The following is a 24,862-nucleotide window of genomic DNA, read 5'->3' on the forward strand; positions in this document are numbered from 1 at the left end:
GTAGTCAAAGAGTTACAACATTTTCATTCAGTATGTCAAACTATAAGTTTGATGTGCTTTTTGAGGGAAACAACCTCTCAGATGGAGAATTGAAGAAGATTAGAAACTATTTTAAGATCAAGCGGCAGTCTGGAGGAGGAGAGTGTGGAGAAGTGGAAAAAGTGGGAGACAACACCTACAAGATAAGCTTCTTGGAAAAAACAGGTCAGTGAATATGATTAAAATCACAGAAATTCAGACATTATTATTATAATTATTATTATTATTACAAGACTTTTCTGCTCTAGTTCAGTTTTGTATAATGTATGCAAGAGTGTGTTTAAGAAAGTAGTGTAACATTATTATTATCATCATCATTATTATTATTATTATTATTATTATTATTATTATTATTACAGCACAAGACAGAGTATTAAGCAAAACTGATCATGTAATAAAGCTCCATGGACAAGAAAATATTCACATATCGATAAAGCGTCATGACGTTAAAGAAGAGAAACAGGATGTACCACATACCACATCTGATCAACAAGTAGGTGTTGCATCACTTAACATGTATATGGTGAAAAAAAAAAAAGGAAGTGCATACTCCGATTTATAGGAAATGCTAAATGAGTTTTCAGAAAATGTATATACTTGAAACATTTAAAACTACTTGTCACAATATAGGCAATAAATGCTTTCTTAAAATATCTGTAGTCACTCACATTAAAGTGGTATGCTTATTTAATGCATTCATTGTGTGTTATCCAGGCCACTGGGGATTCATCTCTGCAGAAAGTTTTTAAACTCGACCCATACTTACTGCACTTTCTGAAAGACAATTCAAGCGCAAAGTCAGATTTGGAGGAACAGCTCTCCTCTTTGCTGAGCTCCTTTAAGTTAGACATGGTGACTGAGACAGTAGTGGTAGTGAGGGAAGCAGTAAAGACAGGTCAACATGATGTTGTTCAGCAGAAGTGGGAAGCAAAGGTGGATTTATTGTTCTCAGACCTACAGGATCGCTACATCATCCATTTTGAGGTGGAGCCTAAGAGGCTAGAGATTATGCAAAAAAACTCTTCCCTATTCTCACAAAACATTGGAGTCTATGAAGAAAAAGATTTATCTGTGATTGTTGGAAAAATGAAGGAAGTGGAGAAGTTTTTGAAGGTTATAGATTCATTGCAGTTGCGGCAGCAAGCCCGTAAAGAATGTCTTGTGTCTGAAACACGTTATGCACTTGTGAAAGAGCCGTTTGAACAGCAGGTAAAGTCAGAATTTTCAAAGATCGAGATTACACAGGAGCGACCTGGCTGTCTTGTCCTAAAGGGTCCTGAAGAACAAGTCCATTCTGCAGCAACAAAGCTTCAAGAGTTGCTGAATCAAATTCATGAGAAAAAAATCCCACTATCTCAACTCCTCCAAGCATTTTTGTCATCTAGTGGTGCTATTCAGGTCTTTCAGACACGATTTCAACAGAATCTCTGTAGTCCAGTTTTGCTTGAGGTCACAGGCTCAAGCTCAAATCTGGTTCTGCTGAGTTTGTCCACAGGCGCACTTCAGGAAGCAGCAACTGCAATACAGAGAGACCTTTGTGTGGAGACGGTGCTGCTGGAGCAAGCTGAATTTGAGTCACCAGGAATAGATACTTTGAAGAATGCTTTGAGTCCCGCATTACAACAGGCTAATCATGGAACTTCTAAAGTGGAACTTAGCTACGAGCCAGGGCCAGGGTCCTACTCCAGAATGAAGGTGCAACTGGTGGGCTACAGCACTGAAGTCAATAAATTAAAAGATATTATACAGGACTACAAGCAAAACTATGTGGAATACAGTGACACTGTGCCTCTACCTTTAGCAGAAATGGTGTATAATTTCTTTGAACTTCTGTCACTACTAGGTGTGACAGCAACTGATGTAAATCTAGTACCTACATCCTCACATGTCCACATCTCAGGACCTCGGTGTAAAGTAATTGATATGAAAAAGAAACTGCTTTCATCATTTAGTCATCTTATATGGGAGAGAATGTCAGTGGATGGTCCCGGAGTCCTGCAGTTCTTTCAAGGGGAAGGTTCAAATATACGAGAATTACTGCAGAGTTCCTGTCATGTTTTGATATCACTCAAAAATAATGTCCAAACAGGTGCTGCAACAGCCAGAAACACAACCTTTGCCAGCCTACCTGCCATACCTGCTTCTGTTTCACATCCAGGTTGCTCTGTGGCCCTGGAAATTGTATTTGGAGGTCTTGAAGATCAGCAGGTGAAACTAATAACTAATTATTAAAACCTTAAAAAGAAAAATCATCTGGTAGTTTTTGTTTGTTTGTTTTTACATTTTTATCTATTATAATATATACAGACAGATAATATTAAAGTAACATTTATCATTTCTTTGCAACAGGCTGATGTACTTGTTGCCCCCATGTTGAATACAAACTTGACCTCAACTAATGTTGGGAATTCCTTGTTAAAAAAAGCAGGGCAACAATTTAAGAATAATTTCGATGTTGCCAAAGGAAGATGCAGAATTACTCCTGGAGATGTGCTGGAGGTAGATGGGACTCCATTACGGTGCAGAAAGGTTTTCTTTATTGAGTGTGTAGCTTGGACTGGAAACGCACACAGCAGTGAACAGGTCAGAAGAGTGAAAAAGTCTCAGTGACTGTCAATTGTAATGTATATGACACTGCATATGACACTCTTGTCATTAATTATTTTTATAGGCATTACGCTGTGGACTTGAACGTGCTCTGGCACTTTGTGAACAGCAGGCATGGAGCTCAGTTGCTTTTCCAGTAATTGGATCCGGAGTGGCACTAGCTGTACCTGTACAAAATGCTACTAACATCCTGACAGGGGCGATTGGGACTTTTGGCCAGGCTGGATCCGCTCGTTCTCTCAGGACCATACGAATTGTAATAATGCCTAATCACCCAGATTCTGAACAGGTAAGAGAATATCATTTGTCCATTTGACACAGATATCATGCATTTAGTTTTGAACTTGTTTTATTATACATGTGACATTTATATGATGGGGCATACTTTCATTATAACAACTAACTAACATTTGCACATTTGTCAACTTCCTCTTTTTCCTCATATTATTTGTCCACAAGACTCATAATATAATCTCTAATTATAGTATCTAATTATAACCCTGTATAAATTATGACTACTTGCAAAACCCTACTAATCAAATGAATAAATATGTAATAATATATTAATAATTCAATAATTGAATGAATATATAATAATTGAATTTTCAATTGAAAATCTTACTGCTCTGACACTATGGCTAATTATTTAAGTTAGGTTTGAATAATTCCGGTGATAAATTAAAGGTTTTGATATTGCCATAATTCTGTGCAATATTGTAATTCTCTCTAATTCTCTGCAAATCTCTCCCATGTTGTATTTTTTAAACTTTCTAAACAAAACTAAACTTAGAAAACTTAGAAGGCACTTACTAAGAACTACCACAACGTGGCACTAAAGTCACAACAATTATTTAAGAGTAATCCCCCCCTGTTATTTTCAACATTAGATGAACATGGCAGTCAATACTGGGTTAAATTCAATGATGGTGGATCACACAGGACAGGGTAAGTGTGTTTTTTAAGTATCTCTTTCATTATTAGGGATAATGTTTGTGCATATTTGACTACATTATTTGAACTATTTTTAAGCATATTTCATGGTCTCCCACAGCTGTTTTTCAGTCTCTAATCTCGGAAATTGATGAAATTACCATCCCAGTGGCCAGATGTCAGGTCCATCTGATATTTGGAGACATCAGCAATGAGACGACAGATGTCATTGTAAACACCACAGACTTTAATGACTTACAGACAGGTGCTGTTTTATCCTGAACACTGCATGCATCCGTTTTGTTCTGTTCTTTTTCTATGAAAGGGCGAAAATCCTGCTTAATTATGAAATGTCTGTTTTTCAGATGTGTGCAGTGACATCCTTACGATTGCTGGACCGCAAGTCAGAGCTGCTATAAAAGGAGGTAAAAACAAAAACATCAACAACAAAAACCCTAGCAATACTCAGATTGGTTTATGCAAATGTTGCTTTCTAATTCAAGGTTCTTGTCAATATACATATAAATAATTGTACAATGTGATGAAACATGTTTAAGCTGTTCTCAGGGGTATAAAACAAGTAACATAAAAAAAATCAGTTCACAGAATCAGTAAAACAAAATTTTACAGTGAGCAAAGAGTGCAAATTAGCCTTGTAATTTACAATAGGTCACATTATGAAGGTCATTTTTAACTGTGTGTGAGGTAATAAAAGTAATATAATAAATATAAATAATATAGATAAATGGCAGTGGAATGTGTAAACAGTGGAAACAAAGGCAAATTTACTGTTGTGCCAACACTTGGGGGTGTGTGTGTGTGTGCGTGGGTGTGTGTGTGCGTGGGTGTCAGAGTCTACAGATCTACTAGTGTTACAGGTCTAACTAGTTTGCAGCATGATGCTAGAAGCTGTTTCTTAGTCTTGTGGTTTGGGTTCTGTACCCTCTAGTATTGTTTCCCAGATATTAGAGACTGTGGTTGCAGTGTGTCTAATCTGAGATGATACTGCTGGCTTTCTTCAATCATCTGTTATTATAGATGTCCTGTATGGAACGGAACATAGCTCTGGTAATGAAGTGGTCTGTTTTCACCTCCCTTTGTAGATCTCTGTAGTCAATAACAGTGGTGCTTTAATAAACTGTAATAAATTTTAATACCACTGGTTACCATGTACTAGTTGGTGTGGAGCTATAGGGTGAGGGTCAGATTAACTTTCTTCAGTTTCTTTAGAAAGTGGACGTTTTGACCACTTGCATCTTGTTGAGCAGGTGTGATATGTTATCTTTTCAAGATTAACTCACCCATATAGAATTAAGCTGCCTATGGCTGGACCATAATACAAGATTTAAACAATCCTAACCAATATTGAAAATGTGAGAAACAAGACAGAGAGAATCAGAATAGACAGTGTCTTAACAACAGACACTGTCACAAAGCAGTTTTATAGAAATCTGGATGTAGATTTATATTTAGATCCCTAATGAGCAAGCCAGAGTCAACAGGGGAAAGGGCAATCTCCCAGAGATGACATGAGGAAGAAATCTTGAGAGGAACCAGACCCATAAGGAAACCCATTCTCTTCTGGGTGATACAAGAGATAGTTTGATTATAAATCATTACTCCTCTACAACTCTAGACTATAAAGGCAAACCGTACTAAATGTGTTGAAAGAATGTTTAATATAAGCATTTTGTGAATAGGCAAATATGAGCACAGACCAGTCTTTATGATTACAGCAGCAGTTCTTTTGGACAAAAAGTCAACCGAAAGTGAACAGTATCCAGGTGAGATTATCTAGTAAGGGTGAGACATGCTTTGGGAAGTGCAATCTTTAGGGTATTCCATTGGTTTTGTTGACATTAAGGGAGAGATTGTTGTAAGTGCATGATTTTTGTGTTGAGTTTCACCTTCACTCTCTAAGCTTCCTACTATAGATGTGTTGTCAAAAAAAAACGTGATAATGGTGTTTGAGTCATACCTGGTGACATAATCATGGTGTCGAACAGTACAGATATTTTACAGACATGTGGACATCCTGTGTAAAGAGTGAGTGTGGGGAAGAAGTGTGATCACCCAGCCTAACAGCCTAAGATCTTAAGATTGTTTTATTACTTCTCAGAATACCGAACGTACACACTTGGAAAGGATGATGTATTTTTAAAAATGCTGAGCTAACATGGTTGAATCGGATTTTTACAGAGGTATTCTTTTCCAGTAATCAAGGAATGCAAATGAGTCCAACAGCTTAGTAACTGTATACTCATCAGTAGATGTAGCGAGTGCAGTAATTGCTAAGGTGTCCCTGTCAGAGTTGTTGACAAAATTAGCTCCAAATTCAGGCTCTATTTGTTTTGGGAGTCTTGATGCCATTCTTCAGACTGTGTCTGGCTTTTTGCTTTGGTGTCTGTTGAATTAAATCAGTAATGAAACCTTGATTTGTCTCCTTCTGGCCTTACATACACCATCCCCTCTGTACTTTTCACATGCTTCAAGGACTGGTGTGTGTGTTTTATGAAATATGTCTGATTTTGCCAAAGTGGTGCTGGTGGCTCCAGTTCAGGAGCAGTACAGTTCAGTGTGTCTGAGTACTTTTTCCTGAACTCTAATGCAGATAAAAAGAGGCAAGAATTTTCCCTTCACATATTTTTTCCCTAATTCTAGTGCAGGTAAATAAAGGAGAAATCCATATCACTCAGCCTGGAGGTTTCCCCTGCAAGGCGATTATGCATGTGTGTGGAGAAAAGGATACAAATATTATTAAAAAACTGGCGCATAAGATCCTGCTCGATTGTGAGAAAAATGGTTACCAGTCAGTGGCCATTCCTGCTATCTGTGCTGGTCAGTATTTGTGTGTATAAATCTTCAGTTATATAGGAAATATATTAAAAATGAACAAAACTTGAATATCACATTTACACAAGTCTTGAGACACATTTGTAGGACACACAAAAATCTGTTCAGGTAGCATGCATCCCATTTTCTTTCATTTCTATCATCCTTGAGATTTTTTTTATGACCAATAATGTACTGTGATTAAAATTTCCCTGGGGTAAATTCAGTTGATTTCCAATCAAAAAACAAGCTAATGAGGTCAAAGGAATTGTCTGTAACCAAAGTCAGGATTGTATTTAGGAACAGATCTGGGGAAATGCAGCTTAAAAGGTCATAAACAAAACCATGTCTTCCATTGTCTGCATAGTGCTAATAGTGCAAACAGGGGAGAAGAGCTGTAATCAGGAAGGTGGACAAGAACCTGAGGAGAACCAAGATGGGACAATCCATTTGTTCGTAAAAGGCCCATGATGGCATGAAAGTGTGTTATATTAAGTATTATATTTGGAGAAAACCAGGCACTGTTCAGCAGTTGGCCAGTTCCATCTCTTCAGTCAGGCTTGATGTTGGAAACATCAAGGTTTTTCACCAGCAGAGCCTGGGAGGCTTGTCTGGATCAAACTTACAGATGAATAGATCAAAGTACAAACATCAGCTTAATGAAAGAGTCGACAGGACTTGACAATGACCCAACACACACATCCAGTACAATTTTGGAGTGGCTTTGGGACATGTCGGTAAATGAACAAACCTAATCAAATATGTCTAGAGAGACATGAAAATAATGGCATCTCCAGTCCAACCAGGCAGGTTCTGCAGAAAGGAATGGGAGAAAATCCCTGATTCATTAAGATTGTAGCATCACATACAAGACAATTTAATGCTGTAATCCTTGCCAAGACATAGTATCGGATAATGTCTGAATACTTATGTAAATGTGATTTCAGTTTTTTTACAAAACGTTATACAATATGTAAAATATTTAAAACATATATATATATATATATATATATATATATATATATATATATATATATATATATATATATATATATTTCACGTCTTACAGCCTCAGAAACACTTTGTAGTGAAAGTAAAGTGTAATTAATTGCTGAAATGCTGAAAATAATTAACCCTGTGGGCCGTGTAGGTAAAGGAGGCTTAGATGCCCGTTTGGTGGCCCAGGCTATTCTCCAGGGTGTTAAGGATGCTACAATGCAAGCTAACCTCAACACCATTAAAAAAATTCACATTGTTCTGATGAAAATCCATGTTTTTTTGGAGTTTAAAGCTATGGCACAGCAGATCTTTGGCAGATTTACCCAGATGACAGGTGAGAAAATACATATCTGTTACTACAATTCTTACATCAATTATTATAAGACTTAACTTGAGAGTAAACAAACCGTCCATCATTTCATAACTGTCATAGCGTGCACAGAATACAATGAACAAATTCACAGTAAGTCCTGCAAGTTCACTGCCTTTGTCTGATCATTGTCTTTCTTTTGTCTTTACCAGCTCCTTTGCTGTTCACACCTCACAGAGCTGCTCCATCTTCTTTGACCCTAGACCTTAGCTCTCTTATTCAGTCTCTTCCAGACCAGCATGTCACAGCTGAATTTCTTGTAGTGGGGTTAACTAATGATGAGGTCTCAAAGGCCTGTCAAGAGCTTCATCAAGCATATAAAAGACACTGCTCTTCTCATTTTGTTTCACAAGAGGAACTTAAAAACTTAACTTTAGCTGATATTGATGATATCAAAAATGTGACTTCTCTGGGTGTTCAGATAAGCAAACGTGGCCCTGATGGGTTGGAAGTTAGTGGACTTACAAAAGGAGTAAATGAATTCACGCAACTGATCCGAGGGGCTCTTGTCAGGCAGGTATGTAGGAGATTTGAGTGGAATCGTGTAATAAAATATTTCCAATATTTGTGGCTCTATTTAATTGTCAAGCAGTAAAAAAGAAGTTCAGCAGGACACAATGCTATTCAAGTGATATTCAGTCTGCTCAATTTATGGAAGGCCTGATAACTGTGTAAACATGCAGGTTTCTGTCATTGTAGGTGAGAGAGAAAGAGCAGGACTCCATTTTTTCCCGTGTCAGCTGGTGCATTTTGGGATCAAGAGGAATCTGGGAGAGGTTACCTAAAGAGGCTCATCATCAGCTGGAAAACAGGAATGTTGGTGGAGATATACTGGATGCACAAGCACAAAAATGGACAGTAAATCTGACAAAGATGAAGGCCACAGCAATCACATCTAGAACTGTGACAAAAATCAAACGACTGGAGAACTTGTCAGGTGCAAGGACACTTGATTGTTCAATTAATTAATCAAACTAGAAAAAAAAACTGATTTAATTTACTCTTATTGGTTTATTTCTGTGCCTCAGATTTCGTTTTTCCACTTTACTGGGACAGCATGACCACAGGGGAGGTTCTAAAGGTGGTTCCTCTGCAATCCAGTACAAAAGAGTACGAAAGAGTGAAAAGTGACTTCAAGAGAACAGTCGCAAAAGCAGTTGTCAAGGTGTGTTGCATAGACTGAGTGTAAATGATTGAACTAATAGGAATGTAGCTGTTAAGAAATTACAGAGAGAGAGAGAGAGAGAGAGAGAGAGAGAAGAGGGTGTTGATACAATATAAATTGTACACCAGAAGTAAGCAATCGGTAAAAACAAGTCTTATACTTTTTTTTTCCACAGATTGAGCGGATTCAAAATGTGAATTTGCGCCGGGCCTACGAAGTTCGTAAGAAAGAGTTGCAAGATACAAACGGGACAGTTGGGGCAGGGGAGAGAGTCCTATACCATGGGACCACAGCTGACGCTTGCGCTTCTATACAGCGCAGTAACTTTAACCGCAGATTTGCTGGACAAAATGGTAATGGTTAATTGACTACTTGACCAAAATTCATCACTCATTTATATGGTTTCAAAAATTTTCAAGTTAAATTAGTGGACTAAAATTGAGCTTTTTTTTCTTTCTCTTTAGCAACAGTGTATGGACTCGGGACATACTTTGCTGTGGATGCCAGCTACTCAGCTAATCCCACGTACTCTGTACCTTCAGCAGATGGGACACAGCTCATGTTTGTGACACTTGTTCTGACAGGTCTTTACACCCAGGGGAAAAGTGGCATGATGGTTCCACCTCCTCGCTCGTCACAGGATCCTAATGACAGATTTGACAGTGTGGTTGACAACGTGAACAAACCCAGCATGTTTGTGGTGTTTCATGACTGCCAGGCCTACCCAGACTACCTCATCACATTCAAATGCTGAGGACTTGATCACTAAAAAACATTAAAAAGCCAATCACTCGGAATATGCCAGGTTTAAAAAGTAATCCCATGGAGCATATTTTTGTCTATTACCAGCTGAGCTGAGAGCAATACTTGGGATTAATTGTATGCCTGTCAAATCCTGACAATTTGTCACCATATGTCTGTGTACCCATAATTTGTCCATTAGCTCTAGAATATTTAAATGGACACGATAAACCCCCATCATTTTCATTTGGTCAGCATCAACAGAGCAATGCAGGAGTTACTATTAAATTTCTGGGGTCACATTATAAATAACTAATTTTCTTAAACATTGGAAGACAATCTGTTATGAATTACATCTTAAATATGTGTGTTTATGTCACATAAGCCGCATATATGTGTATTTCCTATTTCTTTTTTAGTTTATCTGTATAATTCTGGGAAGAAGTACCTAGAACTATAGTTTTATATAATACAATGATTGCTACAGTTCTTACCAAAAATTATTCCCATGCCAGTTCTGTAGGGCAAACTGTGTGTCTCAATATCCATTCAGAATTAACAACAATTATTTAATGTGATATTTCACCCATTTTCATTGGAGCTGCCCCCACATTTCTCAATTCTATACCTACAAGATTTGCGTCAGACTGATATTAAGCAATTACTTGGAAACCTATACGTAGGGGTGAACAAAAAACAAAAAAAAGCATGTTCAGACCAGAGATTAGTTGGAATGTTTCACTGAAGTAGGTTTCAGTTTGTTCAGCCAACAATGTATATGATTATTCACTAGTAAAACTTTTTAAAATTCTTGTATATAACATTATCATACATTGTACAAATGAAGGATTTGGTGTGTTTTTGTTTGTTTGGGTTTTTTTCCTTTCCTTATGATTACACAATATTAAGAAATATAAGATTCTGCTCTGTGATATAATTTGATCGCTTTACTTTTTACATAAAAAAACACAAGATAAATAACCTGAATAAGTTATGTGCTAATAGACAACATTGTGAATTAGTCACAAATATTACATTGGTAAGCAACTGAGAGAAATTGGTGGGCTTGTACAGCACGAATGGGCTGATTTTCTTTTTTTTTTTTCTGCCTTTAGAATCTGATTAAAACCGTTATGTTTACTAGCAACCTGATCTTTTCCTCCCTCCTGTCTGCTCAGATCCCACAGTGGAGATACTGTCTTACAAATTGCTGAAAAATTTAACACTGGCTATGATTGAAAGGTGTCAGAACACACAGTGCATCACAGCTTGCTGCATATGGGGCTGCATAGCTGCAGATCAGTCAGCGTGCCCACGCTAACCCCTGTCCACCGCTGAAAGAACTGGACCATGGAGCAGTGGAAGACAGTGGCCTTGTCTGATGAATCATGTTTTTTTTTTACATAATTTGGATGGCCCTGTGCATGTGCATCATTTACCTGGGGAAGTGATGGCACCAGGATGCACTATGGGAAGAAGGCAAGCGGGCGGAGGAAGTGTGATGCTCTGGTTAATGTTCTGCTGTGAAACCTTGGGTATTGGCATTCATGTGGATGTTACTTTGACACATACCAACTACCTAAACATTTTTGCAGACCAAGTACACCCCTTTATGGCATTGATATTCCCTAATAGCAGTGGCCTCTTTCAGCAAGATAATGTGCCCTGCCACATTGCAAAATTGTTCAGGAATGGTTTGGGGAATATGACAAAGAGTTAAAGGTGTTGACTTGGCCTCCAAATTCCCTAGATTTCAATCCGATCGAGCATCTGTGGGATGTGCTGGACAAACAATTCTGATCCATGGAGGCCTCATCACACAACTTACAGGGCTTAAAGGATCTGCTGCTAAACTCCTGGTGCCAGATACCACAGCACACCTTCAGAAGTCTTGTGGAGTCCATGCCTCGACGGGTCAGAGTTGTTTTGGCGGCACAATGGGGACCTACAAAATATTAGGCAGGAGGTTTTAATGTTTTGGTTTAGCAAGTCAGGACCAGATAGAAGGACCAGTCTCAATAGTAAAAGTGATTTAAGAAGAAATTCTCTTGTAGTAATCAACCCCCAGCAACACTCTCTTTACGGTAGTGTGACATCAGAGCTGACCTCCAGATAAACCACACAGAGAGATAAATTGCTCATTGCATCATTGCATGCTTAAACCTGTCCTACAGTCCTGTGCTTGAGGGGAAGGATGAATTTGCCTTATGAAAGAAGATGAGTTAAAATAATACTAAAGTACTAAAGTGTCCATGGTGTATGAATGGGTGTGTGAGTGTGTATGTGATTGTGCCCTGCGATGGACTGGCACCCCGTCCAGGGCACCCCGTCCACCCCGTCCCTGGGATAGGCTCCAGGTTCCCCGTGACCCTGAAAAGGAGTAAGTGGTAGAAGATGGATGGATGGATATATATATATATATATATATATATATATATATATATATATATATATATATATATATATATATATATATATATATATATATATATATATATATATAAGCCGGGTATTAGAAGTTATTTGTTTTACTTTTTTTCCCCAAATAACATTTCTGGGTGTTTGTCACTTTATGAACAGGGTGAACAGGGTTAATTTTTATTTACATCACATAAACCTGCCATTATTATTGGTTATTATAATAAGTTAACTTATTAACTGTCTCTTGAAGGCGTGTGTAGACTTTGTATATCCACTGTATATATAAATTGTTACGAGGTGAAAAGAAAGTATTTATGATAGATCACATAAAGTAAACAGACGCTAACAAATTGGTGATAAAATCTATGAAAACTACAAATCAAGATAAAAGAACAACACTCTGAGAATAGTATAGTTCAATGTTCTTATACACAGAACCTTTAAGATTGTATATGTAGGCCAAATTGAACAATAACATGTTCTGTATTTAAGATCTGTATTCAAGCAGTTATATGAATGAACACTAAGACTCACTTTCCAGCAGACATGAACATGTTCTACTGAAACCATTTTGGCACAGATTTTGACAGCTCTGAACCTTTGCCAACAGTGACACCACAGACGGGGGGGCGGTTAGGGTTAGGTGTTTCAAGTTGGGCGTTAGGGTTAGGTGTTTCAAGTGGCAGAATTATTATATTAGTGACCTGTAGCAAGAATCTGAAAGGTGAATTTTATAATGCAGGTGAGATTGTTGTTGTTGTTGTTGTTAATAATAATAATAATAATAATAATAATAATAATAATAATAATAATAATAATAGTAATAATAATGAGTGGATTAATGTGAACATAAAACACTTTCTCCCATTTCATTTCTTCTCTTGTTTATACAGTATAGGTAGGTAAATGCCTTAAACTACAAATATAGCCCCAAAACTGTGAGATAACATCATATTAAATACATCCCTGATGTTAAATTGTATATCTGATCGGCAATATAATCTTTAAAACTGAATGGAAATGTATTTCATGTCTTTCCTTAGGTTCAAGATGGTGCCCACTATATTTTTAGGTTATAAAATGCATTTGTAAGACTTGCAAGTATATACACTATTGGATTCAAATGGTTTTGTTTATTTTATGAAGGAAAGTGTAAGTGTTATACTGCGTAGATAGGGTTTTTTTTATGAGTTATTAATGAGTAATTAATAAGCAGGCTGTGGTTAAAGAACTTGGCCAATGGTTTGTTAGTTTCTAGATAACAATTGTATTTTGTATTTAGGTTCATTAATACTATTATTCTGCTAATATGCTTGTTGTTTATTGTATACTTGTTTGTTACAATAATTTGCATGTTTTATTGTATATTGTTTAACTGTTTAAAAAAACATGCCTTGGGCCTTGAGTCCATGCCTCGATGGGTCAGAGTTGTTTTGGCGGCACAATGGGGGCCTACAGAATATTAGGCAGAAGGTTTTAATGTTGTGGCTGATCTGTGTATCTATGTACATATATCTGGGCAGAGCTGGATGTTCGATATACAATGTGTAGTCCATAAGCGTTTACTTTTTTGTATCAATTGTATTCACCATGTCTTGAGTACTTAAGAATACATTTTTGTTCACTGTCACTTGTCACTTCTTACTGGTAACTTTATTAAACACACTTGTCTTGTAGGTGTACAGTGAGTGATCAAAGCTCATGTTTATCCAAATAAACTATGTGCTCATCTATGATCTATAAACTATGATCATCTAGACTCCATCATGTCAGTTTAAACTACTACTCTACTTTAAATTCTTTTGTCGTAAGCAACCCCCGGCAACACTCTCTTTACGGTAGTGTGACATCAGAGCTAACCTCCATCCAAACCACTCAGAGCAGTGGCAGCTCTCAGATTTCATTTTCTGCGTAGGATGAATTGCTCAATGCATCATTGCATGCTTAAACCTGTCCTACAGTGATGTGCTTGATGAGAAGGATGAATTTGTGTTATGGAGGAAAATGAGTTAACATTACTGGAAAAGCATTTAATTTCATGTGGAGGATGTCTGTTATGCAATCTCTCACTTTCACTGGAAGCAGGAGGGCTATAAAAGAGCCCTAGGATCAGCTTCTTATCTGAGAACTCCTGAAGCACTTGACACAAGAGGTCTCCTGAATTTCTCTTTTTAATTTATTTTATTTGAATTAAAAAATAATGAAACCCTCAGCTCTAGCTATCACTTTTTTAACTTGTGCTCTCTTGGTAATTACGGAAGGTAAGTACATTTTGTTGAATATTTACTTTTCTTTACAGAGCTGGATAAATTACTGGTTTCTTAAGAAGCCATAAAATATGTAATAAAATATCATGCATTTAAGTTTATTTCATTAACGTGACAACTTGTACATAGTTACTAAATGCATCTTTCTTATCACTGCAATAGAAATATATTTTTAAGGTTAAGGTTATTCACATCTTTATCAGAGAAGTTGTGCACTTTACTGATAACATTTCTCTTCTTCAACAGGACTTCCACGCATACAGCACCGATGTCGGTGTACAGAAACAGTGGATAAAGAAATCGCTTATAATAGAATTGTGACGCTGGAGATTTTTCAGCCTGGTCCTCACTGCAAAAATATAGAAGTAATGTAAGTATAAATGAAATTATTATAAAAACTTTTTTTCCCCAATTAATTTTAACACTTTGCAATAATAGCTGCAGAATATATGAATATATATATATATATATATATATATATATATATATATAGAGAGAGAGAGAGAGAGAGAGAGAGAGAGAGAGAGAGAGAGAGAGAGAGAGAGAGAGAGAGAGAGAATAACAACATGTCTTGTACTTGCAGCGCTACAATAAAATTCCGTAAATTGTGCCTCAACCCCAAAGACGCATGGGTTCAGAAGGCCCTCAAAAAGTAAGTTTCACATTTACAGATTTCCCTCTCATATTACTCTGACCTATACACATGAATGTTTCACTAGTACTCATTAGTAATTTTAATAACACACAACATTGTATTTGATGCAGATTGATAGGACTGAATTTAATCTGGTTTGCATATCATAAATCTAGCCTAACAGCCTTAAACTGTGAGTTATCAACTAACATTAACATTACCATCTTTCTCTTCCTCCCTGCAGAAGGAACCTGGCACCATAAAATGCTATTGCATTGAAGATGGCTGAACAAGAAAAGAAAGAAGAGCTGAAGATGCAAAAACGTCTTAACATCCTCCGTGTTTCTTTACTCATCATATGAGTAATTATCTAAGTGCTCACAGAGTATTTTTATACAGTCGCCTGTATCTAATAAAACCAACAGATTTCTATTTTTAATTGCAACAATTTAGGAACATTTCATGAATATTACTAATAAAGTGTTTTCAAAAAATCATTCTATACTGTCTGTTATTCACAGCTTCATATTCATGCTTTAGTTGCTTTGCCAGTGCGTCAGATAAATATAACTGGATCAGACACAAATATAAACAATGAGCATCTCTGTAAGACATGCAACCCCTCCTGTAGAAGTTCCTTTAAACTGATCTGACATTGTCAAATAAATTAAATTAAAGTCTACATATATATCTTAATTTTTAGTCTATAATTTTGTCACATTTTGCTCCCGCTTTTAATCTGGTTGTTTTAGATCCTATTATGCATGAACAAATATTTCATATGGAATCAGAAGTTTGCATCTAGTTGGCTTATGACTTTGGCTTATATATATAAGGGTTAGGTGTTTCAAGTTGGGGATAGGGTTAGGGTTAGGTGTTTCAAGTGGCAGAATTATTATATTAGTGACCTGTAGCAAGAATCTGAAAGGTGAATTTTATAATGCAGGTGAGATTATTATTGTTGTTGCTGTTGTTGTTGTTGTTATTGTTAATACTACTACTACTAATAATAATAATAATAATAATAATAATAATAATGAGTGTATTAATGTGAACATAAAACACTTTCTCCCATTTCATTTCTTCTCTTGTTTATACAGTACAGGTGGGTAAATGCCTTAAACTACAAATATAGCCCCAAAACCATGAGCTAAGATCATATTAAATACATCCCTGATGTTAAATTGTATATCTGATCGGCAGTGTATTCTTTAAAACTGAATGGAAATGTTTTTCATGTCTTTCCTTAGGTTCAAGACGCTATATTTTTAGGTTATAAAATGCATTTGTAAGACTTGCAAGTATATACACTATTGGATTCAAATGGTTCTGTTTAATTTATGATGGAAAGTGTAAGTGTTATACTGCGTAGATATATATATATTTTTTAATGAGTTATTGGAATTAATATACAGGGTATGGTTAAAGAACTTAGCCAATGGTTTGTTCCTTTCTAGTTAACAATTGTATTTTGTATTTAGGTTCATTAATACTATTATTTTGCTAATATGCTTGTTGTTTATTGTATACTTGTTTATTACAATAACTTGTAAAATACAATAACTTGTTTAAAAAAAACATGCCTTGGGCCATTTGATTTGCTGTATACTCTCTAAAAAATGCTGGGCTAAAAATAACCCACTTTGAGTCAATTTAGAAACCTAGCTCTTGGGTGCAAGATCGACTAACCCAGCAAGGCTGGATTAGGATGTTGATCCAGCATGCTGATTTAATGCAACTTAAGATCAAATAAGTTAAAAGATAATACTTTAATCAACACAATGGAAAATTGGAGTAAAAATAACTACATTGCTGGGCTATAGAAACAAATATTGATTCAACATTAAAATCAGATTTCTGGTTCATTTATGACTCCACAGTTGGAGTAAATTTTATTTCTTTTTTCTTTTTTTTTCTTTTTTTTTATATTAACTCAAATCCATGGATATTTTGAAATCCTGAGTGCTGAACATGGAATTATATGAATAATCATTTTAAAAGAACCAACTAAATTAGAAAATAAGTTCAATGTGAACAAAAACTTACATTTCTTGCAGTTGAAACTTATAGCGCAGTCGAAAATACTAGAAAATTAATCCTGCTGTGGCCCCCCTAAATAAGGAGCAAGTCAACTCTGAACTAATTATTATAACCTGACCACTTTTGTACGGATCCCCAAAGCAGCACACTAAAGTAAAAACACATTTTACTAGATGGACCATGTTGCATTACAAAGTGTATTTATACAGCCTTTTCCTACTCTGCTTTAGACAAGAGACTGACTAAGCTTAACAGATGGTTTTCCAGCAAAAACTGTTGCATAATGAATTGCAGCTGTGCTTGTCGTGTTTATGAAAGAAGAGGATCTGTTTTCATTTGCTGGAATGAATGACTTGAACAGTGAAAAAAATGTAATACACCAGTTCAGGAGAATTTTACAAAGGAAAGTACAGGATGGTGTGCCAAGAGCTGAGTTCCATAGTGCTGTTGTATTTCATTGAGCCTTATAAGGAAGTTTTTTTTTTTTTCAAAACTCTTCAAACCATGCAAAGCAGCTGTTTCAATCTCAGGTAGTACTGCTTCTTGTGAGTTTTTCTGAACTAAAGCTCAGGTCCTCCATGGCAGATGAAAGACTGAGAAATTTGTGTGTACTAACTATTGAGTAGGGGGGGGCAAAGTTGTTGAACCTGGATGAATTTGTTGAACTGTTTGCAAGTAAACATAAAACTGTAGAATACAGTTGAATTAACAGAAATTCAATATAAAAGTGAAAAACATGCAAAGGCCAATTTGGTGATCTGTTTGTATAGAACATGAGAAAATGTAGAATACATAATATAGTGAAAATGTAACTGAAAACCAAAAATGCATAAAATGTTGAAATAAAATGTTGAATGATATAGCTAATAACTACCACAAGGAGGCTCTGAATTCACAACAATGACTTATGTCCCACTGTCATTTTCAATTAGATTTACCCAGCAGTCTATACTGGATTTTGAATATAACAGTGGTGGATAACATAGGACAGGATAAGTCTGTGTTTTAAAGTAAGTATAATTTTCATTATTAGGCATGAGTGAAACAAATTATTGTTTCACTACAATAATTTAACTATGTTATGCATTTTTCATTGTTTGTGCATTGGCGCATTTTTCATTGGCTATGCTTTTTTCATTGGCTGTCTTTCTGTCTCTAAGCTCTGAAATTGATGAAATCACCATCCCAGTGCCCAAATGTCAGCTTCATCTGATATTTGGAGACAACAGCTATGTGACAACTGATATCATTGTAAACACCACAGACTTTGTGTTAACTTCAAGTTGAGATATAAGTATTGAACGTGTCAACATTTTTTCAGTAAACATATTTCCAATGAGACTATTCACATGAAATTTTCACCAGACATCAGCATTAACTCAAGAAATCCGGAAATATAAAATTCACAACATTAAAGTCCATAAAAAAAGCTATGTGTAATAAAGTGGAATGACGCAGGGAAAAAGTATTGAACACACTAACTGAAATTTATTTAATGCTTACTGGAGAAGCCTTTGTTTGTTATGACGGCTTCAATACACTTCCTGTATGAAGAAATTAATCGGCCGCAGTATTCAGGTATGATTTTGGCCCATTGTCTTTAAATCTTGTTCAATAGGACTGAAGTCAGGTGATTGACTGGGTCATTCTAACACCTTGAAATTTTTGTTCTCTGAAACCAATTGAGAGTTTCCTTTGTTGTATGCTTTGGATCGTTGTCCTGCTGGAAGGTCCACCCACGTCTCATCTTCATCATCCTGGTGGATGGCAGCAGATTCTTTTCAAGAATCTTCTGGTAAAGCTTTTATTCATCAATGGTAAAGGGCTCCATTCATTGTTCCTTCAATTATATGAACGTTGTGTTTTTTGTTGTTGTTGTTGTTTTGTTTTGTTTTTTTAATAAATTTGCAAAGAATTAAAACAAACTTCTTTAACATTGTCATTATGGGTATTGTTTGTGGGATTTTGAGGGAAATAATTAATTTAATCCATTTTGGAATAAGGCTGTAAGATAACAAAATGTGGAAAAGGTGAAGCACTGTGAATACTTTTTGGATGCACTGTACTTACAGATTTCAGCTGGTTCCTTGCCTTACTTTGCCTAGGAGAACTGCTTAGCGTGTTCAATACTTTTTTCCTGTCGTTCCACTTTATTCCACGTAACTTTGTTAGTAACTTTAATGTTGTGAATTCTTTATATTTTCGGATTTTTGCAGTTAATATTGATGTCTGTTGAAAAGTTCATGTGAATAGCCTCGTTGGAAATATATTTACTGAAAAAAATCTTGATGCGTTCAATACTTATTACCCCCACTGTGTAATTTAAAGCTTCCTATGGCTGGACCACACTACAAGAATTATACAATCATAACGAACAATGAAATTTCAAAGAAAAACTTGCAGATTATGTCCATGAATCAGAGTAAACAATGTTTATTTAACAATAGACATTGTAAGAAAGAAGCTTTACAGAACTCCGGATGCATATTTATGTTTAGATGCCTAATGAGCAAGACATAGGCGATAGTGGCAACGAGAAAAGGGATGACATGAGGAAGAAACCTTGAGAGGAAGCAGACCCAAAATGAACCCCATTGTCTTCTGGGTGAGACTAAATAGTTGGATTAGAAATTACTCCTCTACAACTGTATATTATTAAGGCAAACTAGTACTAAATTTGTTGAAAGAATGTTCAGTATGAGAATACTGCAAAAATATCAGGGAATGAGCACTGATCAGTCTTTATGATTACAGCAGTAATTCATTGGTGCAAAAAGTCTACAGTAAGTAGACATTTTCCAGGTGAGATTATCTACTCAAGAAAGGATGACACATGTTTTTGAGAAGTACATTTTTAGGTAATTCCCTTGGTTTTGTTGACATTAAGGGAGACATTGTTGTCAGTGCATGACTTTGCAATGAGATTCACCTCCTCTCTGTATGTTTACCACTATAGCTGTGCTGTCAACAAACTTGATAAGGGTGACTCATGCCTGGTGGCAAATTGTAGTGTTGATCAGTCTAGATATACAGCCATGTGGACAGCCTGTGTAGGGTGAGTGTGGAGAATTCTCAAAATGCTGAACATGCTGAATGCTGAACATGCTTTAATGCTGAGCTTTAAAAAAAATAATAAAAAAAAATCTTGGAGAAGATGATGGCTTTTTAAAAAAATTAATAAATACTGAGCTAAAGTGGATAAATAGCATTCTTACAGATGTGTCCTTTTACTTCAAATGAGTACATGCTGTGTGATTTGAATATAGAAAATTGGGAAGGCTGTGTTTAATATATTAATAAATTAAAAACGTTAAGACAGCCTGCAAAATATGCTGTGGGTTCTCTGCGTGCCACAAAAATTGCTATAACCCACCATGGCATGGACTCTACAAGACCTCTGAAAGAGCCCTGTGGTATCTGGCACCAGATCATTAGCAGCAGATATTTTTAAGTCATGTAAGTTTGGACCACAGTAGCCCTTCTCTCTGATCAGAACAGATGGGATAGCCTTCATTTACCTCATGTATCATTGATCTTTGGGCCCAACACCCTGTCACCGGTTAATGGTTTGTCCTTCCTCGGCCCAGTATTGGTAGGTACTTACAACTTCTGGCCAGGAGCACACCACAAGCCTCACTGTTACCCAGTTGTCTGGCTGCATTACTGTCAAAGTCACATGGTTCCTTGTCAAAGTAGCATAGGTCTTTACGCATGCCCATGTCTCCCACATCCAGCACACTGACTACAAGAACTAACCGTTTGCTTTCTGTTTAATATATATCCCAAACCATGACATGCACCACTGTTATGTAGTTTGTTTATAGAGCAAACCGCTCAGCTTAAGTGTGTCTGCCAAATGCCATAATTGTAAATGAGTCCACACTATGTCCTCAATCATTTGGACACTCCAGGCTCCTATGGCGGAATCATATTTGTGGACTTTAGCTCTGCAGTTTTTATGCAGTTATGAATCCACAGGAAACTGCTACAACTGAGTGTAGCAGGTTCTGCCAGTGGATTGTAGACTTCCTAATAGATAGAAGGCAGTTTGTGTGTGCTGGGACCCTTCCAGTCAGAACCATCAGCATTGAGGCTCCACAAGGCTGTATGCTCTCACCTCTCCTGTAGTCCTTGTACACCAATGAATGCACATCCTGCGACCCTTCCATCAAGCTGATGAAATCTGCAGATGACACAGCCATAATAAACCTCATGAGCACCATCGATGATTCTGCCTGTTGGATAGAAATGGCCAGTCTTGTTTCATGGTGTACTAAGAACAAACTGGAGCTCAATACACAAAATTCAGTAGAGATGGTGATTTTTGTAAGAACCCACCACCCCCTGGATATCAACAACTAGTCAGTAAAGTGGAGTCTTTCATGTTCCTAGAAACCAGCATCTTCAAAGACCTCAAATTGGAAATAAACCCAACAATCACAATCAGGATTTGCTGATAAGCAAGTTTGTTTCTACAAAAGCTGCAGAACTCATCTCTCATCTCCCAGATCTCTATTAGTTTTACAAATCCACCATAAAGAGCATCTTATCAATATCATCATCAATAAGTGTGTCATTCTTCTCAGCACCGTTCTGTGTAAAGACCAGACTGCAGCAAATTGTGTGTATTGAAGAAAGACTGATTGGTCAAGAGCAGCTGTCAATTCAGGAGCTGCATAACATCAAGGCCACTTCTGCACTCCAGCTCTGCTGAGTACAAAAGAGTGGAAAGTGACTTCAAGAGAAAAAACAGTCCTCAAGGTATACTGCATGGACTGAATGTAAATGATGGAACTAATGTAGTAGTAAAAATAGAACATTAGAGCTAGAGAGTGTTTGTGTGTTGATACGTTACAAAATGTACACCAGAAGTAATTAGTCAGTAAAAACAAGTCGTATATGTCTTATGTTTTCAAAGACATATGCAAATATGTTTTGCATATTCAAAACATGTATGTGCACCGGGCCTCCAAAGTTCATAACAAAGAGCTACAGGATAAGAACGGGACAGATGGACCAGGAGAGTCCGATACCACAAGACCACAGCCAGTTCATGCGCTTCTACTGTATACAGCACAGTAAACATTTACCAATCATTTATTTGGTTTCAAACATTTTAAAGTTAAATTAATGGACTAAAATAATATTTTCTGAGGGTAACTTAATTGAGCTATTAATTTGTTCTTTCCCCTCATGACTTGCAGAACATTGTATGATCTTGGAATATACTTTGCTGTGGATGCCAGGTACTCAGTCAATGCCAGATACTCTGTACCAGCTCTGCAGCTCATTTTTGTGAGAACTGCCCAATTGGGTAATTACACTCAGGGAAAAAATTTGATGATGTTTCTGACTTCTTGCTCATCACAGGATCCTACTGTCAGTTTTGATGGTGTAGTAGACAACATGCAGAAACCCAACATGTTTGTCATTTTTTGACTGTCAGGCTTACTACCTCGTCACATTCAAATGAGGGCACAGCTGCTCCTGGCTAAGTTTAATATAAACCTATATTTTGATGGTGAGTAATAATAATAATAATTATTATTATTATTATTATTATTATTATTATTATTATTATTTTTATTTATTTTTTTTATTAGTTTTTAGCATTGTGAGTACTTTACCTATCAACTAATAATTATTATTATTTATATTTGGCATTTTGAGGTAAAAATGTTGTGTGCTTTACATATAAAATGTTAGGCAGTTGACAACAAACTATTTATAATAAGGCATAAATAAATGTACAATCACTACTGAATAGATTATAAATCAGTTATTTAATGTACTTAAAAGTACATTTAACAAATGACCCAGTCACTTAAAATATGCCAGTTTGAACAAGTATGTTTTAACCTGGACATAAAAGTCTCTGTTGAGCTACAGAGCATTTTTTTTCCCCACCAGTTGGGCTGAGTGTGATCCTTAGGATTAACAGTAGGCCTGCCTCACCTTTCTGTAGTGCTTAACATGGACTTTACTGCTTCAGGAAATCAAAAAGATATCCCAATGCTAAACAATTTAGACCTTTAAATGTCATAATCAGGATTCTGTAGTTAAGCTAAGGCTGAATCTTTACACACACAAACTTAAACCTGAAATGAAACATTATTAGATTAGGTGCATTTGTCACTATGTGTCTCTATCCCCATAATATGTCCATCAACTCTAGACTGTTTAAATGGACATGATAAACCCCCATTGTTTTGATTTTCCCCAGCAACAAGAGAACAATGTAGGAGTTAACATTAAACCTCTGGGGGCGACTTTTAAATAAGTACATTTCTTAATCGGTGGAAGCTGTTATGAATTACATATTAAGTATGCGTGCTTAGGTCACGCATAATTCAGCCAACAAATTGATATTTTTATTCACTGGTAAAATCTTCAAAGCCTATATGGAAATTCTTAATTGTCTGTATTGTCATATTCTCATAAGCACACTTTTAGTTGGGTAGTGTAAATACAGAACAAAAAGTTTCACTTCAGGATAAGAAAAAATCTTTGCCTTTTTACTTTATTTTTTTCTATCCAAAAAAAACCCCATAAGATTTTAATCCTGAACTTGAATAAGTTAAGATGGACAACACTGTTATTTAGTCACAAATATTGCACTGGAAAGAGACTGAGAGAAATCAGTGCTCTTATTTTATACTGTACATAATCATCGGGCCAATGTTGAAAAACTGCCTTTTTGGCTCATGTCCCACTGAAATGATTAGAGGCATTGAAATCTGATTCAAACCATTATGTTTATTCTAGTAACCAGAACTTTTCCTCCCTCACAGTCTCTCCCACGCTACATTTTAAATGCATTCCAGGATGAACAATGACGAATGGGTTTGATAACGTGATAACTTAGCAAGAAGCCAGACTTTCTCATACTCATTATATGGCACATTATCAAATTGTGTCAAGATACTTTGGAAATGGTAGAGGATGTTTTACTTTTTGGTTACAAGCAGACAGACTGACTCAGATTAAAGTATGTCTGTGAAAGCACAACCCATAACAACATGTATATTGTAGTCAGGACTAATCGGTCTAGTGTTGACAAACCCTGATTTTGTCTGTCTGTGTGTCTGCATGCACACCTACATACAGTGGATATAAAATGTCTACACAGCCCTGTTAAAATTGCAGGTGTGTGTCATGTTAAAATTGAAACCAAGATAGATAATTTCCAAAAAAAACTTTTTATCTTTAATATGATACAGAAACCAACAAAATAAAAACAAATAGAAACATTTTAGGGAACAAAATAAAAGAAAAAAATACCAGATTAATTGTAATAATATGGTTTTAAGTGGCATAAGTGTGCACAGACTTTCATAATGAGGCATGTGACTGTGCTCAGAATCACATTCAAACTCATGTCCAACTCCGTTGTGTACCTCAATGATTCTCTACAATTACAGGGGTAGAAATATGCTACACTTCAGTGACACCTATTATGAAACAATGTAAAATAAATAAAAAATAAAAAACAGTTAAGGTTTTCATTTGACTTACACTTGTATATTCCTCTAAAACAGAAGACAAACAATACCTGCCAAGTAAACAACATTTATATGTTCTAAAAAAAAAAAAAACACCATTGGGTTTAAAAAAATTGGGTTATTTTTAGCCCATTTAACGGAATATAGGACATAAGAATATAGGAGAGAACATATTTTAATGCAGAAAATGGGTTGTTTTTCAACCCAAAAGATAGTTTCATTGTTACAAAAACACTGTTTTAATTTTATTTCATAAATGGGTTCATATTTTCAGGATTATTTTTACCCTTTGAAAATGTCAAATATAGTGGGGAA

The 24,862-nt window shown here is 36.0% G+C and overlaps 1 protein-coding gene and 1 long non-coding RNA gene across 2 annotated transcripts in view; both read left to right on the plus strand.

Moving 5' to 3' along the window:
• LOC108267981 (protein mono-ADP-ribosyltransferase PARP14) overlaps positions 1–10,835 on the plus strand; it is a 10,902-nt gene extending 67 nt beyond the window's left edge. Inside the window, exons 1-15 of the mRNA XM_017472598.3 lie at positions 1–204; positions 399–532; positions 754–2,247; positions 2,389–2,622; positions 2,711–2,935; positions 3,534–3,591; positions 3,698–3,841; positions 3,942–4,001; positions 6,238–6,414; positions 7,559–7,741; positions 7,930–8,294; positions 8,477–8,714; positions 8,806–8,942; positions 9,118–9,295; positions 9,407–10,835. The exon at positions 1–204 is cut by the window's left edge and continues 67 nt beyond it. Of these exons, the coding sequence (XP_017328087.1) occupies positions 33–204; positions 399–532; positions 754–2,247; positions 2,389–2,622; positions 2,711–2,935; positions 3,534–3,591; positions 3,698–3,841; positions 3,942–4,001; positions 6,238–6,414; positions 7,559–7,741; positions 7,930–8,294; positions 8,477–8,714; positions 8,806–8,942; positions 9,118–9,295; positions 9,407–9,696 (4,089 nt within the window). The 5' untranslated portion in view covers positions 1–32 and the 3' untranslated portion in view covers positions 9,697–10,835. The remainder of the gene's footprint in view (positions 205–398; positions 533–753; positions 2,248–2,388; positions 2,623–2,710; positions 2,936–3,533; positions 3,592–3,697; positions 3,842–3,941; positions 4,002–6,237; positions 6,415–7,558; positions 7,742–7,929; positions 8,295–8,476; positions 8,715–8,805; positions 8,943–9,117; positions 9,296–9,406) is intronic.
• Positions 10,836–14,210: 3,375 nt separating this feature from the next.
• Positions 14,211–15,502, plus strand: LOC108267989 (uncharacterized). Its single transcript, XR_001813219.3, has 4 exons — positions 14,211–14,365; positions 14,618–14,741; positions 14,955–15,023; positions 15,250–15,502. It is a non-coding gene; the product is annotated as an uncharacterized LOC108267989 (long non-coding RNA).
• Positions 15,503–24,862: the final 9,360 nt, after the last annotated feature.

The sequence above is a fragment of the Ictalurus punctatus genome, chromosome 7, assembly GCF_001660625.3.
Source record: "Ictalurus punctatus breed USDA103 chromosome 7, Coco_2.0, whole genome shotgun sequence".
NCBI lineage: Eukaryota > Metazoa > Chordata > Actinopteri > Siluriformes > Ictaluridae > Ictalurus > Ictalurus punctatus.